The 19354-nt window shown below is 38.1% G+C and overlaps 1 protein-coding gene across 5 annotated transcripts in view; it reads left to right on the top strand.

The window, feature by feature from the left end:
- The window catches only part of SEC22A (SEC22 homolog A, vesicle trafficking protein), a 73118-nt gene that overhangs the window by 30775 nt on the left and 22989 nt on the right, over window positions 1-19354 (top strand). For all 5 annotated transcript variants that reach the window (XM_004745440.3, XM_004745442.3, XM_004745439.3 and 2 more), the window contains one exon: window positions 10593-10708. In XM_004745440.3, the coding sequence (XP_004745497.1) occupies window positions 10593-10708 (116 nt within the window). The remainder of the gene's footprint in view (window positions 1-10592; window positions 10709-19354) is intronic.

The raw sequence follows: 19354 nt of genomic DNA, 5'->3' as shown, positions 1-19354 counted from the left end.
CCTGCCAAGCAAGGAGCCCAATGTGGGACTCAATCCCAAGATGCTGGGATCATGACCTGAGCCGAAGGCAGCCGCTTAACCAACTGAGCCACCCAGGCGTCCCAGGCTTTTTTTTTTTTTTTTTTAAGATTTTATTTTATTTTTAAATTATTTATTTATTTATTTGTCAGAGAGAGAGGTAGAGCGAGCGCGAGCACAAGCAGACAGAGAGAGGCAGGCAGAGTCAGAGCGAGAAGCAGGCTCCCTGCAGAGCAAGGAGCCCGATGTGGGACTTGATCCCAGGACGCTGGGATCATGACCTGAGCCGAAGGCAGCTGCTTAACCAACTGAGCCACCCAGACGTCCCTAAGATTTTATTTTTAAGTAAGCTTTACACCCCTCATGGGGCTCGAACCCACAACCACAAGATCAAGTGTCATATGCTCCAGTGACTAGCCAGCTAGGTGCCCCCATACAGTGGGGTTCAAACCTACCATCATGATTATTTGTTTTCTTTTTATCCCATCTGCTTTTAGTCACCTTTTTCTATTTTTCTTCCTTCCTTTAAATTATTTTTTGATCCTTTTCTGTTCTTGGTTGACTTACTATACCTCTTCATTTCTTTGTTTGTTTTAGCAGGCGCCTTAGGGTTTATAGTATATACCTGATAGTTCATGGTAGGGCCACTAGTTTCTGCCGTGGCCAAAAAGGAAAACAGGAACTAGTTCTTGAAATGAAAACATTTTTCTTTTTGCCTAAGGGCCATGTCATTGCTTCAAAACCCAGGAGCCTCTTTTATGATTCTTCTTTCCGAATTTGCTACAGACTCAAAACATTATCATTATGTTCTGCAGATATTTTGAACACCATTAGATCCGTGAGTCATAAGGGCTGAGTGGCAAAATGTTCTGTAACGCAGTCTAGATCTTTCAGTTGTTTTGGCTCTCTTCAGCCATTGTTATTCAGTAAACATGTTGAAGCAGTTTACCCAAGTCTTGTAACGTTGCTTTTGAAATCTAGAAAGGCATACTCAGCAGCATATTTTTTCTTAGTGGTATGGGTTGCAATGAGCATCTTGATTTTTACATTTAGTATACTTGAGACCATTAACCTCCAGAAATTTGACTGAGGTGGGAGGCTCCTATAATTTTGTTATTATTTTCCATACTCTTCCATACACGTATCATCTCAGGGTATCTGCTGTCTGTTCTTCAGATCCTGGCAGCATGAGGTTATCAACAAAATGAATCAGTATAATGTTCCAGGAGGTGTTAAGATGTTGGGTCCTTAAAGGCCAAGGGTCAGCAGACGTTTTCTATATATGGCCAGATTGCAAATATTTTAGATTTTATAGGCTAAATGGTCTCTGTTGAAATTACTTTACTCTGCTGGTATAATATAAAAACAAACATAGACAATGTGTGAAAGAATAGGTAAAGCTGTTTTGCAGTGAAGCTCTGTTTACAAAAACAGGTGGTGGGCTGGATTTGACCTGTGGGTCATAGTTTGCCAACCCCTGCTACATACTAATCTCTGGCTTAGAGTTGATATAACTTGGTGGCAATATAGTAAATGTACTAAATGTGCTTCTCTCTCTCTCTCTCTTTTCTGAGCAAGAGCTCAAGGGAGTACTAGGGGAAGGGGGTGAGGGAGAGAGAATCCCAAGCAGACTGATGCTCAGTGTGGCGCCTGACATGGGGCTCAGTCTCACAACCCAGAGATCATGACCTGAGCCAAAATCAAGAGTTGGATGCTTAACTGACTGTGCCCCCCAGGTGCTCCTGTGCCCTGCTATCTTTATCAGGTAAAAGCAAAATGCTTCTGATTTTCTCTGTTTATTAGGTAGAGAAGAAATTGTTAGCAAATTAGCACCTACATGTCATGGAATTAGTTGATTGTTCCATATGGAAAAGTGTGTGCAGTTGGAACCCACAGTAATCTGTTGTCTTCCTCTAAGACACTCTCATTTTGGAGCCTTAAACTGGAGAGTTAAATGGGTGTGTAGTAGGAATCACTGTCTGTGCATATTTTAATAAGCCTTGGATGATGACACTGATTGCTGCATTTACCTTAGGGATTGATATTTTGATGATGTTTGGGTGGGGGAAGCTCCATGGCTTCCATGGCCTTTCCTTTTCTAATAGTTCTAATTCCATAGATCTGTCAGTCAGTGTTGCTGCCAGAGTATCTGTCCATTACTGTACACACTCAGGATCTAGAAAATTAGTCTTTAATTTGGGGTAGGGGTCCATCCAACTTGACCTACCAAGAGAGAAATTCTTTTAGAAAGTTCATGTATTGTTTGACTTCTGTAAGTCCCCACTCTGACCTGTATTCTGCAGTGGTATCTTGGATCACCAGACAGCAGACACTGGAAGATGGAGGGACATCTGGGATTTGATAATTGTTTTAAGAAAGAGAAGTTTTTAAAGTAATTCACAGTTAGAACTTATTTTAATATTAACAGAAAATTTTCTTTTAATCCAGATGAAACCTGGGTAATACTTCCTATAATCTCTGAGTTTAAATATGTTTTCCTATTTTCTTTCCTGAATAAAGTTATTTACTTTATTTTGGAATTTGGTTAATAGTTATTTGACAGACATTACTCTTCAGGCCTTTTTCTCTGTTAGAGAGAAAGACTGTTAGACTACCTTACATTTGGTTTCTTGACTTTTTCTCTTTCTGACCTTTTGACCCCTCTCTGCACAGTCTAGCATGAATATTTTCTCTAATTTTCTGAAGTCTACAGATGTTCTGCTGTCCATCATGGGTCAATATGTTAAGTTAAACACTAGGTCCTAATTTTACCTTTTTTCTTTTCTTTTTAAAACATTTTATTATAGAGAAATTTCAAACAGCTACAAAGTAAACGGAATAGTGTAATGAACTTTCATGTACCTGTCACCCAGTTATAATAACTATATCAGCATTTTGCCATTCTTATTTTTTCTGTATCCCCAGCCACTATCCACTCATCTAGTTGATAATTTACTTCTGTGGTTTTCTTTTCTTTCTTTCTTTCTTTTTTTTTTTTTTTTTAAGATTTTATTTCCTAGAGAGACCAAGGTAGCAAGAGAGAGCACAAATGGGGAGGAGAGGGAGAAGCAGGTTCCCCATGGAGCAGGGAACCTGACTTGGGGCTCAGTCCCAGGACCAAGGATTGTGACTTGAGACAAAGGCAGACACTTAACTGACTAAGCCACCCAGGCACACCCATGATTCTTTCTTTTTTAAGGAAAATTTGCACATATTAACATGCACATATCTTTGCTATATGGTTTAGACACATGGATACATTTTTATAAACCACTCTTTTTTAAAGTATAGATTTTATTACTCTTCAGGTATGGTAAGGCCAACAGATCAGGAGACAGCTGCCACTGAAAAGGTAGTTTGTTATACTCAGATCCCAAGAGAAGGGTTCACGCTACTCCACCCACGCCCACGTGGGGAAGTATAGGTATTGGTCCAGAGGTGAGGGAGTGGGAGGAAAATATGAGCAAGAGCCTTTATTGTGCTTTCCCTAGGAAGGAACTGGAGAAGCAGGCTAAGCAGGTTTAGATTGGCTAGCTTGAGTACTTATGGCAGCTCTGGGATAGAGGGCTGTCCTTTGTTGTCTGATACCAGACCCTGGGGTGATTTGGGCAAGGGGATAGTGGCCCTGAGTGTGAGAGCCCCACAGAGGCGATAGTGTGTGTGGACTTTGGGTTAGGGGATTTGATTTTGAAAAGCACTCTTGCAGGTGAGTTGTTTGCTACCTCTGGGAATTAGATAGCCCTAAGGGCTTTCCTCTAGGGTCGGCAAGGCTCCAAGATATCAAAGCATCAAAATACAAATATAAGAAAAAACAACGAATACATATCCCTATCACGATATAGAATATTTCTATCTCCCTGGGAAATCCTTTCATGTCTCTTCCGAATCTCCATCCCACCTCCAGACAACCATTGTTCTAATCTTTTACACTCTAGTTATTTTTAATTTTGTTTGTTGTAGAAATTTATAGAAACAGGATTATATAGTGTACTCTTGTGTTCATCCTTTTTTAGTACTACATCATATGTTGTAGGTCTCTGTAATTTGATCCTTCTTATTGCTGAGTAGTAGTCACTGAATAACATGCCACATTCTGCCCATTCTCCTACTGATGGACATTAGCTTATTTCCAGTTTGGGGTTATAAAGCTTCTATAGATATTTGTCTTTTGTTAACACGTTTTCATTTCTTTTTTTTTTTTTTTAAGATTTTATTTACTTATTTGACAGAGATCATAAGTAGGCAGAGAGGCAGGCAGAGAGAGAGGGGGAAGTAGGCTCCCCACTGAGCAGAGATCCCGATGTGGGGCTCAATCCCAGGACCCTGGGATCATGACCTGAGCCAAAGGCAGAGGCTTTAACCCACTGAGCCACCCAGGTGCCCCAACATTTTCATTTCTTTTGATCCCAGGACCCTGGGATCATGACCTGAGCCAAAGGCAGAGGCTTTAACCCACTGAGCCACCCAGGTGCCCCAACATTTTCATTTCATTTCTAGCAGTGGAATTTGCCAAATCAAACGTGAGGTACATGTTTGACACTTTGAGAAATGGCCGGTTTTCTGAAGTAGTTGTACCATTTTACATTTTCATAAGCAGTGTATGAGAGTTTCAGTTGCCCTACATTCTCATCAACATTTACTGTTGCTAATCTTTTTAATTTTATTATTCAGCTTCACAGAAAAAAACTTCACAAAACGTTAAATTCAGTACATTTTTCTGTCTCTTTAACACCTTTATTTTTAGGATAAACACTAGATTAATCAGCCTTTTTCCACCTATGTGATTTTATAGACAATTTGTCAGTTGGCTGAGAATGGTACTCTATTCAGCAGTTGCCCCATGAGGCAAATAAAATTTCCTAATCTCTCATTCTCTCTCTCCCTCTCTCCCACACACACATGCCAATAAGTAAGATACAAGATAGAATGTGATACATGTTCCCAAAGAGATAAACAGAGATAAATGGAAGTACCACTTTCAGTCCCCAGGGCCTTGAACAACATACAGGGTTTTGACAGGTAATGATGTAAGAAAGGGCCTCACTGGTGAAAAGAATGGTGTGTTTTTAATACCATACAATTAATTTCAGTCATAATTTAGTAATCAGTTATACTCACTTAGATGGAATGGACCTGAAATTTCTCTCATATGTTCTAAAATCTGTTTCTCCAGATATTTAGGGCATCATTGAATGACTGTACCTCTTGAATTTCGTTTTTGCTCAAAGCGTAGGCACTGTGGTATTATGAGGAGGTTTGAAGGTTAGAATAGTACCATCATTTTGAATCTTCATAATGCTTCTTCTGGTATTCTTTTCATCATTTTCCCTTTCTTTTGACTCTTCTGATTCTTCTACACTGAATTTTTTCATTCTACCTATAAATGTATTTAAATCTCCCTCCTCCACCACATTACAGGGGAAAAATTATTATTTCTCAGTCCTACTCTATCTGTCACGCTGTCATCTTGGTTTTCTTTAGAGGCAGTAGTATTCACTTACTGCTTCTCTCTCTTACCATCAATAGTTATATAGCCTCTTGCAGTCTAAATTTTGCCTTCACTCTTGTGAAATTGTTTTTATAAAGGGTCAACAACCATCTTTTAGTCAATAAATCTAAATTTTTTTTTCATTTTGAGTTCAAACTGTCTTTGGCTTGTCCACAGGCATTGTTATCCATATCTTTCTTCTGGATGGCCTCCCCTTTCTAGGCTTCTGAGGCTCTTTCCTCCTTTTGTTCTCCTAAATCTGTCTTCCTGACTCTTCCTCCTCCCTGCAAAGGTACTGTTTGCCAAAGATTTGCCCAGGATTTGCTCTTGGGCTACTTCTTTCCCTAGTAATCTCATCCCAGCCCTTCCCTTCAGATACAAGCCACATCTTGTTTCTTCAGCTCTGCTACTCTTTCATTGCTTATTAAACATGTCTCATTATCACTACAAGTTTGATATGTTTAAAATGTCTCCATTCTCGGGGCACCTGGGTGGCTCAATCATTTAGCGTCTGCCTTCAGCTCAGGTCATGATCTCAAGCTTCTGGGATCAAGCCCGCATCAGGCTCCCTGCTCAGCAGGAAGCCTGCTTCTCCCTCTTCCATTCCCCCTGCTTGTGTTCCTTCTCTTGCTGTGTCTCTCTTGGTCAAATAAATAAATAAAATCTTAAAAAAAAAAAAAATCTCCGAAAGACAACTATCATATGATCTCCCTGATATGAGGAAGTGGTGATGCAACATGGGGGCTTAAGTGGGTAGGAGAAGAATAAATGAAACAAGATGGGATTGGGAGGGAGACAAACCATAAGTGACTCTTAATCTCACAAAACAAACTGAGGGTTGCTGGGGGGAGGGGGGTTGGGAAAAGGGGTTGGGGCTATGGACATTGGGGAGGGTATGTGCTTTGGTGAGTGCTGTGAAGTGTGTAAACCTGGCAATTCACAGACCTGTACCCCTGGGGATAAAAATATATGTTTATAAAAAAATAAATTAAAATGGTGAAAAAAAAAATCTCCATTCTTGATCAGACCTGAGTTTCTTCCAGCATCTTTGTTGGTAGCACCATTAACTTTCTAATTACCCACACTTAAAATCTTGACATTTAAAAAAACTTTTTTCCCTTTTGTTTCCCATATCTAACTAGTTGCCATGTCTAGTAGTTTGAACCCCTGTGATATCACTCACCTCTTTCTTCTTTATTCCTGCTGTCACTATCCAAATTCAGGCCCTCTTATCAGCCAGTCTTTTGCAATGAATCCCTAAGGTATATTTGTGGAAATAGCATGGGCTTTGCAGTCTTACAGACCCAAGTGCTAATTGTGAAGATGGCACTTACTAGCTGTCTGACTTACAGCAAATTATTTAGCCTCCATTGACAGATGAAAAAATTCAGAAACTGAGAAGTTAGTCATTCCTGCCTTATGAAGTACCTCATTTTGAAGGATAAGTGGGACAAAGTATACCTACTAAGAAAGCACTGAGAAAATATTGTCTTCCTGCTTTTAATCTCCTTACAGCCCATTGATAGATTAATATTCCTTAAGCATAGCCTTAACCATATTGGTCTCTTGATCTTCAGTGTTTCCCCATTGTCTAACTTGTTCATAATTTTTAGTCTAGTATTTACAACTATCTATTAATTTGCTTCAACCCCCCTTTTTTACCTTCTTTCTTCCTCTCTTCATAAATATCATTTTAAGCCAAACAGAACCAGTAATAGTGCCCAGTGGCAGAGTGGTTAAGAACATGAGGTCTCGTGTCAGTCTATCTGGGTTTAAATCCCCCATTCATTTACTTACTTTGGGCAAATTACCTAATCTCCCCAAACCTTAGTTTCGTCTAAAAAAATAAGGATAATTCTAGTACCTACTGCAGTGGGTTCCTAGAGGGGTGACATGAGATCATGTATATAAGCACTTGTGCCTGGTACATTGAGAACAGACACTATTAGTAGGATTGGCAGAAGTGGTTGTAGTTGTTGTTGTTCATGCTCTTATTTGCATCTCATTTCCACCTCCATGCTCACATTCTCTTCTGCAGAAGTGCAGTTTTTCCCGTTCGTGCCTGTCTAAATTTTAACCATCTTTAAAGATCTTCCTTGGTTTTCTTACCATTGCTGTATCACCACCTTCCCCCTAGTTATCTTTCCTCTTCAGAATTCCTTTTTTCTTTTCTTTATTTAAAAAAAAAAAGATTTATTTATTTGACAGAGAGAGCACAAGGAGCAAGGCAGGGCGAAGCATACTCCTCATTGAGCAGGGAGCCCAGTGCGGGACCTGATCTCAGGAACCTGGTATCATGATCTGAGCCAAAGACAGATGCTTAACAGACTGAGCCACCCAGCTCTCCTCCTCTCAGAATCTTAACTCTTTTAGTTTAGAATGCTTATTACTTTCACAGGCTTATCTGTTTTTCTTCCCTTCCAAAGACTAGAAGTATCTTGAGGGCAGGTTATGCAAATCATTAATTGTATTTTCTAAAGCACAACATCTTACACAGAATTATGCTAAAAAGTATTTGCTGAGTAAATACTTAATTCCCTATAAGCAATAGCCCTCTGGTCCCAAAAGATTTACTTCTTTAGGAACTTGTCTAGACTTCAATAATTACTGGTTCATAAAAAATTTAATTTTATGAAAATGCCATTATTGGGCTCAAAGAGGCTAAGTAAAGAAATGGTGTTGTAGCAAAAGATAATAATAGCAAAAACAAAACAGAAATTGACCAGGTAACACTATTTTGGATTCAGTAACTTTTTTTCCACATTGCCTCTCATTTGTTACTGTTCCAAATCCACTTTAACCTAATAGTACCTATCATGGTGCCAGACTGAAGTGTCAAGTAAGCATTTGTGGATAACAATGAATCTAAAATTTGTTTTACTGAAATAGAAAGTAGCAGATATCGCATAATACATTAAAATGTGATTAAATATCTTGTTCAGTTGTTGACATGACAAATTATCCTTAGGGAGTATCACCCTCATGTTGTATGCGGATGGAGTTTTCTCTTGGTAACCATTTCCACAGGTCCTAGGGAAAGAAATAGGGTGGGAGTGGGTGAATCTCCACTTGAGAATTTCTTTTCCACAGTGATTGCGCACAGCTCCAGCCTCTCCTGCAGCATAATACATGTGTTGCCTTTATTAAAAGAGAATTGTCATTTGCTTTTATGCTTTTAAAAAATATTTCTGTTCATTTTGAAATAATTTTAATAATAACAAATGGTATATTATAATTATAAAGAGAGTGCTGGAAGGTCAAGAGATAAATATTAGAAAATTTATATAGTCCTATTTTTTATTTCTTAAACATTGATCAACACATTAAAATGGTAATATTTTCCCATTCAAGAATGGCTATACTTTACTTGACCATAAACAGCTAATATTTTTTAGTTATAATACAGAATATTATTTGGGTTTTTTCGTAAGGTAAACTTGTGTATTTTAGAAGTATGATTTATATAATCTGTTTAGTTGTCAGGTATTATGCTTGAGGCCCATATTAAGGATTTCTTTTTTTTTTTTTTATTAGAAGCCAGCTTTCCCTTACTGCTGAGCTTCCCCTTACATCCTTTGGGGAAGGATGGACCAGGAGTACAAAACATGACTAATTGGTAGACTAGTTGGAAAGATTTTTTTAAATTGTGAGGGGTTTTTTCCTCTACTACTATAAACTTGGTATTAATACTTTACAGAGATATTTAATTTTTTATTTTCATATTAAAATCTCAAGGAAATTGATTGAGAGACCCAGCAATCAGCTTGGGCACAGAAGAAACTTCAGGAACTTTTTCCCATCTTAGCATTTTCTGCTGAACTTGAGGAACAAATAATTTCTGTGATATGTGGGGTTTTGTGTTTCTGTGAACTGTTTAAGGAAGCTTTTCTGCTGTAATGGCTGAATATAAGTTGCAAAGATTTAAACCTTTTTTTATATTAAAGTTCCATCCCATTAACTTCATTGTTAGGGCTTTTACACTTCAGTGATTTAGATAAATGACCTAACTGTAGTTCTGTTGTCCTGTCTTTCCCTGTCCTGTCTGTCTTTCCCTCTGTCTCCTTTTTGAGGTCTAGATGATTATGTATTTAGTTTTGTATTTTCCTTTAGACTCAGTTGTTTATTAAGCCCAAGATGATGATAAAGTAAAACTGTTGTATAACTAAATTTCTTACATTGCTGAAACCCTTATCTAGGGGATACATTTGTGAAGTTGAAGTGGTCACTTGCTTTTTCAACTAGTGTTTTATCATTTGTAATGGTCTTCAAGTGGTCCTCGGGGATCAAGAACTTCATAGCCATAAGACTTTCTATTGTGAAGTTCAGATTGGTAATTATATAGGAGCTTTCACCTATATCCTGTGATATTTATAGACCTGGAACCCAAATAAGGGAGACTTTTGCTTTAAAAAAGCAAGCTGTGTTTGTTCTTAAAAATGTTATCTAAGCATTTTCAGAAAAAGTAGGAATTACGCAATGATCTTTCAGGTGAAGTCACCTTTGCAAATACTTGCAACTCTTTGCAAATGGTAGACCTATTTAGGCAGTAAGGTTTTTGGTTTTGTTTTTGTTTTTTACATGATACACTGCCAGATGTGAGCACTCCTTAGCCTATATACCCCAAGTGCACGTTAGATGTCTGTTAAAAATATAGAGAGGGGCGCCTGGGTGGCTCACTTGGTTGGGCGACTGCCTTCAGCTCAGGTCATGATCCCAGAGTCCTGGGATCGAGTCCCGCATCGGGCTCCCAGCTCCATGGGGAGTCTGCTTGTCCCTCTGACCTTCTCCCCTCTCATGCTCACTCTCTCTCTCACTCTCTCTCAAATAAATAAATAAATAAAAATCTTAAAAAAAAAATAGAGAGAAAAAGAAGTTAATTGACTTTGAGTTCAGGGCAGTGAAGCTATCATGTTGTCAGACATTTTGCATTAAAAAAATTTAACTACTAATATGTTAATAAATAAATTTATGAAGATTAATTCATGTTTGACCCATTTAAATTGAGCAGTGAATTTCATTTTACGTAAGTTTAGGTATTGGCATAGAATAATGGTGTTCATTTCTAACCATTACTTTTATTTTCCAGCTCACCAGCGACTGGAACCAGCGACTCTGTCAGGGATTGTGGCATTTATTCTCAGTCTTTTATGTGGAGCTCTGAATTTAATTCGAGGTTTTCATGCCATAGAGAGTCTTTTGCAGGTACTGTACTGTTTTTGCAATTTCAGGTAACTTTGCCTGTTGATTCTACTTGTAACTCGATTTGAATTGATTTGAGTATAGTACAATTTATGGTACATGCTCAGATTCTGTATTCTTTACGCCTGCCCTAGTCTCCCCTTCCTCTAAGAACAGTGATTTCTAATTGGCTTCCTTGACTCAGTGCGTATTAATTATTTACTTCATAGGAGGCACTATTTATAGGTACTCTTGGGACACCAAGGTATGTCTGACATGAGTGCTGCTGTCTCGGAGCCTAGGGTTGAATTGGGAGGGGGAAAACAGCACATAAATGATTGTCAAGTACAGAGAGTTCGGAGGAGGAGCAGTTATTTTAAGTCAGGATAGGAGAAAGGGGCTTTGTGGAGGAGGAATGAGCTGGACCTAGAAGGATCTGAGTGGATAGAGAGGAATGGAAGAATAAGGGGGTGTTTATGGGCAGGTTTTTGTCCTACTTCTATGTATTTCAACTTTGTTATCTGTTCTTTTTCCTTTTTGTTGGTGGCTACCTGAAACCACTATTTTTTTCAGATATTGCAACTACTTTGTTTTCCAGTGGAGTTTTTCCAGAGACTATGGCTATCAGAATATATTAACTTTTTCTCTTTTTATAAACTTTTTGAAACTTCTTTCTTTAAGTTTAGCACATTTCAGACTGGACAGTTTTCTGTGCCTTTGTTTCTACTCACTTCTCTAAAGATTTTTTTTTTCTTTTGACACTTCCACATGTGAATTAGTTCTCTGTTTTTGGTCAGCATTAAGCTCAGAATACTATTCGTAAAAAAACACTTAATACACCTTATATTCTTTTTAAAAATTGCTTCTTAATTTGGGGAACACTCAGAGTACCATTCTGAGTACCATCCGAATGTCCTCTGCTGTATGGAGCCAGTAGCAGAGGACATCAGAGGTTCCAGGCAGCTGAGCTGTCCCTTGAGTGAGAAGGGGGTGCTTCTCATGACTTTTCAATTCTTTTTTCAACCGTCATGAACCCTCAGGTAAAGCCCCTCTTCCCTATCAGGCACAGGACAGATGGCTACTCTCCCTTGGTGTTCCTGTCCTTGCTTCGTAGCCAGGTCAGTTTTATTCCAGTGGGAGTTCAGTTTTGAGCCAGTAAGACAACCTGCCAAAAAGAAAAAAAGGCAATTTGGAGAACACTGACTAAAAAGTTAATAAATAAGATACCCTCTTCCTTTTTTTTTTTTTTTTTTAATAGTTGATGTAGTGGAAAGACTAGTAGTATAGGTGGGTGAAGAGTTGATTTTTGTTTGTGGAGGAAAGAGAGAAAGGGTTGGCTACAGCTCAGCTCCTGATTAGCTCTGTGACCTTAAATAGCTCACTTTACTTTCTGCTCCTCACCTTCATTACTTATGAAACAAAGATCTCATGAGTATTTCTCAAAGTATGGGGCATATTTAGCACTAGTCGCACAGTAGATGACTTTAGGTGGTAGAGGGATAAATATTTTTAACTTTCGGAGTCATGTTTTTAGTGTATGTCAATGTGTAGCATCTGTATTTGGTAAGATTAACAATGGAGAGGGACGCCTGGGTGGCTCAGTCGGTTAAGCCGCTGCCTTCGGCTCAGGTTGTGATCCCAGGGTCCTGGGATCAAGTCCCACATCAGGCTCTTTGCTCGACAGGGAGCCTGTTTCTCTCTCTGCCACTCTGCCTCCTTGTGTGTGCTCTCTTTCTCTCTCTGATAAATAAATAAATAAAATATTTTAAAAAGAGATTAATGTTGGAGATAAAATTTTCCTTTTAAGATTAATTTTCATAATTTTATGGAATTTATTAAGTAAATAATGGTATAATTTAGAGTTGGCAAAAATTGTGAAGATAGTTTTCTGTGGTTAAAATTCTTGGGTTGTTTGAAATTGTCAAATTGATAAAGAAGGGGAGGGAGCAGATCTGGGTAGAGAAAAGTTTTGTGCTACAGAGACTTATCATTCTTGACCCAGAAGACAGTATGGAACTGGGGACTTAGACCCCCATTATTTTTAAGTTAAAAGTCAGACAAGGCTATTATATCTCACAAAAAAAAGAAAAGAAAAGAAAAATAGTTTCTTTCAGGCACTCAGAAGATATCTTATCCCTCATCTTCCTGGACTGATTCTTTCCTTCTCCCTCCTCTGATTCACAACTTCAGAACTAAGGAAAATAGTATAAACTAAGGTTTTCATGCTCTTGAGCTGCTGCAGCTGGCTGATGACTGCCTTGATCCCTGAATGTTTTATGTTTTCCCTTTGTGCGGTAATATCTTTGCCCCCTGCAGTTGTTGTTTAGCTTTCCAAAGAACAATAATCTGATTAAACTGATGACCACTTACATGTAACTGACTGATGGCTCTGAGATTTCTCAGCCTGTCGACATATAAAAAAGACATTACAGACCAATGTAACTCATGAACACAGATGGAAAACTCCTCAGCAAGATATTAGCAGATTGAATCCAATTGTATATAAAAAGAATTACATGCCACAGACAAATGGGATTTATTCCAGGTATGCAAGGCTGGTGCAACATTTAACAGTTAATGTAATCCATCGTATCAGTAGGCTAAAGAAGAAAAATCATATGATCGTGTCTGTGGATTCAGAAAAAGCGTTTGACTCAAAATCCAGTACCTGTTCATGAACTCACCATAAACTAAGAATAAAGGGGAGCTTCCTCAGTTTGATAAAGAACATCTGCAGAAATCCTACAGTTTTTACCATACTTGATGAAAAACTAGAAGGTTCTTCCCTAAGATCAGGAACAAGACAAGGATGTCCCCTCTAACCATTCACATTCAACACTGTACTGGGAAACCTAGTTAATGCAGTAAGACAAGAAAACAGAAGGCATAAAGATTGGGAAAGAAGGAATATGATACTGTCTTTATTCACAGATGTTTCGATTGTCTATGTAGAAAATCGCAAAGAATTGACAAATTCTTGGAACTCATGAATGATTATACTAGAGTTGCAGGATCCAAAGTTAATATATAAAAATCATGGGCGCCTGAGTGGCTCAGTAGGTTAAGCCTCTGCCTTCAGCTCAGGTCATGATCCCAGAGTCCTGGGATTGAGCCCCGCATCAGGCTCTCTGCTCAGCCGGGAGCCTGCTTCCCCTCTCTCTCTCTGCCTGCCTCTCTGCCTACTTGTGATCTCTCTCTGTCAAATAAATAAATAAAATCTTAAAAAAAATATATATATATATATATATAAATCGATTACTTTATATCAGTAAGGAACAATTGAAATTTGAAATTTAAAAAACAGTATATTATTTATATTGGCATACCAAAAATGAGGCACTCAAGTATAAGTCTAACAAAACATATACAAGATCTATATGAGAAAAACTAAAACTCTAATAAGAAAAAGAAGATTCATTTATTTATTTATTTATTTATTATTTTTTAAAAGATTTTATTTATTTATTTGACAGACAGAGATCACAAGTAGACAGAGAGGCAGGCAGAGAGAGAGGAAGGGAAGCAGGCTCCCTGCTGAGCAGAGAGCCCGATGTGGGGCTCGATCCCAGGACCCTGGGATCATAACCTGAGCCAAAGGCAGAGACTTTAACCCACTGAGCCATCCAAGTGCCCCAAGAAAAAGAAGATTTAAATAAATGGAGAGACATTCCATGTTCACGAGTGGGAGGATTCAATATTGTTAAGTTGTTAGTTCTTCCCAGCTTGATCTGTAGATTCAACACAACACCAGGCAAAATCAATATTTTATAGATATTGACTAAATGATCCTATGTGGAAAGGCAAAAGACTCGGAATAGCCAACACAATCCTGAGGAAAATGAAATCAAAGCACTGACACTACCCAACTTTAACACTTACTATTTTTTTTAAAGATTTTATTTACTTATTTGACAGAAAGTGCATACACAAGCAGAAGGAGCTGTAGGCAGAGGGGTAGGGAGAAGCAGACTCCCCACTGAGCAAGGAGTCCAGTGCAGGGCTCCATCCCAGGACCCTGGGATCACAACCTGAACCAAAGATAGATGCTTAACCGGCTGAGCCACCCAGGCTCTCCTTCAAGACTTATTCTTAAGCTATCACAATTAAGACAGTGTGGCATTGGCAAAATAATAGACAGATGGATCAGTAGAACAGACTAGAGAGCCCAGAAATACACCCATACAAGTATAGTCAATTGATTTTTGATGAAGGAACAAAAACAATTCAGTGGAGGAAGAAAAGTTTTTTCAGCAAATGGTGCTGGAATAGCTAGACATCCACAAGCAAAAAAGTAATTTTAGACACAGATTTTATACCTTTAATTAAAAAAAAAAACTTAACTCAAAATGGATTTCAGACCTAAATGTAAGATATAAAACTTAGAAAAGATAGCAGGAGACAACCAAGATGACCTTGGATATGGTGATGACTTTTTAGATATAATACCAAAAATATGATCCATGAAAGTGTAAAAAACTTTTGGTCTGTGAGGGACATTAAGAGAATGATAAGCCACAGACTAGGAGAAAATATTTGCAGAATACATCTGACAAAGGGCGTGTGTCCGAAACATGCAAAGAATTCTTAAAACTCAAGAAACCAAATAATGCAATTAAAAATTGGGCAAAAGAATGGAACAGACACCCCACCAAAATAGATATACAGATGGCAAATAAACACATGAAAAGATGTCTAACATCATATGTCACTAGATTAAACATCATATGTTGCAGATTAAAACAATAAGATAGCACTAAACTCCTAGATTGGCAAAAACCAAATATTAGGATATGCAACAATACAAACTTTTCATTCAATGCTGGTGGAAGTGCAAAATGGCACAGTCACATTAGAAGATAGTGTGGCTGTCTCACAAGGCTAAACATAGCCTTACTGTATGATCCAACCATCATGCTCTGAGGTCTATTAACCCAAAAGAATAGAAAGCTTGTGTCCACATAAAAACCTGCATATGAATGTTTATATCTGCTTTACTTACAATTTCAAAAAACTAGAAGAAACTAAGATATCCTTCAAAAGGTGAAAGAATAAACTGTGGCAGTCTGTACAATGGGGTATTACTCAGTAATAAAAAGAAATGAATTCTCAAGCCACAAAAAGGCATGGCTAAACCTTAAATGCACATTACTTAATGAAAGAAGTCTGAGAAACCCACATACTTACATGACTGCAACTGTATGACATCCTAGGAAAGGCAAAACTAAGTGTAGACAATAAGTAAAAAGATCAGTAGTTGCCAGGGGTTTGGAGGGAGGTAGGAAGGGAAGAGTAGCTGGGTTATGGGATTTTTAGGGTAGTGAAACTCTTCACTAGTTACTGTAATGGTGGTTATGTCATTATACATTTGTCAAAACCCGAAGGATGTACAACACAAAGAGTGAACCCTAATGTAAACTATGGGCTTTAGTTAATGATAATGTGTCACTGTTGGCTCATTTGTTGTAACAAATGTACCACATTAATGTAAGATGTTAATAATGAGGAAACTGTGAACAGGGAAAGAGCCAGTTATATGGGAACTCTTTGTAGTACACATACTGCTTAATTTTCCGTCAGCCTGTTCTAAAGATAAAAACCTATTTCAACACACACACATACCACACAGCACCATTAAAACAAAGAACAGGAAGGGAGGAGCAGTCTTTGGGCTTTGATTTTTCATTACTTGTGGCTCCACTTAACAGTTAAAGTATAGCCTGTTGTACCTAGCTGCCTCTTAGAAAATGGTGGATTGGCTTTCTCTTCTCATGAAGGGGCTGAGCCTTCCCGTTCACACAGACCAGGACGGGATGTCAGTGTCCCAGCCAGGGTGGGACCTGGGTCTAGAAATGTGATTCATGTTTTAGGTCAGATGTACAGTTTTGTGCCCTCTGAGAATAGTGGCCATTTTGAGAAAGGCAATGGAGAGCCCCCCGACCCTATACTCACTCACCCCTCCCAGCTCAGCCCCAAATACCCCTGCCAAAGATGGACAAGGAAAATAATATCCTTTAATTTGTATAAAGAAAGTCTGGAACAATGAGAGACTAAAACATGCAGTAGGAACTGGGCAGATGAGAAGCAGGGTAGGAATGACACTCTTCATAGTATATGCCTTATGTATTATTTTTACTCTTTGAACCATATGAATATACTATTCAGATTTTAAGTAATAAAAATGAGTGTTTATCAGCACCTATTATTTAAGCATGAAACAAAACAAAACTTCAGTTAACCCAACCTAGTAAGTAGATTTTCAAGTCACATTTCAGTAGAGTAAAGGTAAATATTTTTGTGGGGGTTAAAGGGAGCCTGAGCAATTTTCCTGAGTTTTTATAGTTTCTTACTGCCAATGTCTTAGAATCCACAGTTTCCCTAGAAGCTTCAAGGTTTTTTGATTGTTTTAAATGGTTCCTTAAAACTGTGGTGCTAGAGTGTGAAGGACACATGGGGTGAATTACAAGTAGGGAAAAAGGGGCTTTCTATTCATAGGTCATTTATCATTTGGGAACTCAATGGATGCTTGTATCTTTGAGATCTGTCTTTCTAATGCTTGATACAGAATTCTCTTTTTCACTGTTGTCCTAGACTAAATTTATTCCAACAGTGTTTCCTTCTCATCTGATCCAAGGAACTGTAAATTGGTCCATATGGGATTTTTAGCTGACTGGAAACTGTGGACACCTGGTTACTTGGTTCCTTTAGGGTTGTTTTAAATTTTTGTTCTGTCATAGGCATCTGACATATTCCACATATACTCATCAATAATTGAGGTTTCTAAAACAGGGATGCTCAGAGAAGGGAATGAGTAAACAGAATACAAAGTTTGGGGGAATATTGTCCACAGGTAGTTTGTCACTCATAGGTAGTTTAAGATTTTCTAGCAAATTCTGATCTCCTCATCTGAATGAGAATCATTGCTTTTTGGAAATTCATTGGACTAAAAGTAGAGATTCATATTATTTGAATTATTGGGGATTTTATATCAGTATAGAGGAAAATGTTTTGGTAAGTGACTGGTGCTTGGCAATACTTTTCCATGTCTTGTTAGAAGAATAATGAAGGAGCAGTGTAGAATTGGAAATCTCTACCTTCTAAGGATTCTGTGTCCTAAAGGATGGAATGGACAGTAGGCAAAGAGAAGGAGAGAAAGGAATGCTAGATTGCAGAGGGCACTGTGATAAATTTAGAGGTTAACCAGAGTAGGATTAGGGGTACAAACTATGTTAACTTCAACAAGTACATCCTTTCATCCCAAGTTAACCTAAAAACACATACAGAATTGGGGGCCTGAGGTCTCTTGCTTTTCATTTTCCCTCATTGGAGTCTATTTTATTATTATTCATGACTTGTATTGGGTAAAAGGATCCTCTTTTTTTTTTTTAAGATTTTATTTGTTTTATTTGACAGAGATCACAAGTAGGCAGAGAGGCAGGCAGAGAGGAGGAAGCAGGCTCTCCACTGAGCAGAGAGCCTGATGTGGGGCTCGATCAAAAGGGTCCTTTTTAATGTCACTAGAGCCACTGAATTTAAGACATACTCTCAGCCTTCTCTGTGGTTCATCATGTATTTTGTGTTAGAAATAATCCCTAGAGTCATTGTAGATAATTTTGGTGAGTAAAAGATCTTTTTGAGATGGTGTGGTATGTAGACTCAAGTGCAAATTCCAGGACATGGGACTTAAACTTACTTGTTTTGAGGTTGACTGTGGGGGAGTTACTGAAATCATGGTGGTCATAGAGGAGGCAGGAAGGCATATACAGAGTAAGTCGCCTCAGCATTTCTTTAATACTTGATTGAAAAGCCAAGTATTTATTTGGGGATATTTTTAGATCTAGCTGAAAATATGTATTCTATTTCCTGAGTGTGAGCAGTACATTGATATTAAAGTTTACCTTCTTAAGGCTGTGAATTTTAACTCCTCTCTCTGAATGTGGAAAATGATTGCCACATTTATCTGCTAGTATGTAAGTTGGTGCCTGAGGCGCATTTCAATTTGAGAACCCATGTGAATCAACATTCCTATGTTGTTAACATTGTTTGAAGATTCAGTGTGTATGTTTCTTCTAAATTAATAACTGCCTTTTATGATAATAAGGAATTTATTTAAAAATATAGCACTGAAACATTTCTTTGGAATGTAAGTTCAAACTGGAGAGGTGTAGAATGAGTACAGTTTTATTTTAAACTGGTAAATTTGAGGGCACCTGGGTGGCTTAGTGGGTTAAAGCCTTCAGCTCAGGTCATGGTCCCAGGGTCCTGGATGGAGGCCTGCATCGGGTTCTCTGCTCAGCAGGGAGCCCATTTCCTCCTCTCTCTCTGCCTGCCTCTCTGCCTACTTGAGATCTCTCTCTCTCTCTGTCAAATAAATAAAATTAAAATAAATAAATAAATAAACTGGTAAATTTGATTTGGTGTTCAAGTAATGTGTAAATTAGATTATTTTCACCTATTTCCTAACTTTGTTCTGAGTTTAGAGATGTTAATAAGTTTATTGTGAATTGGCATCTTGTGAATATATAAGCTTTTATCACACTAGGTTTATACTGCTTGTGTTCCTTTAACGATCAACCTTGAGACAATGATATTAATTAAGCTGGTACCAACCTAGAAATAATTTGCATGTGGTGCATTAGGAAAAAACTGAGGATTCTGATACAGCAGTAGAAA

Source organism: Mustela putorius, unplaced genomic scaffold (genome assembly GCF_011764305.1).
Source record: "Mustela putorius furo isolate JIRA1106 unplaced genomic scaffold, ASM1176430v1.1 tig00003834_pilon_pilon_pilon, whole genome shotgun sequence".
NCBI lineage: Eukaryota > Metazoa > Chordata > Mammalia > Carnivora > Mustelidae > Mustela > Mustela putorius.
The sequence above is the reverse complement of the archived record's forward strand: the minus strand, read 5'-3'. Positions and strand labels throughout refer to the sequence as shown.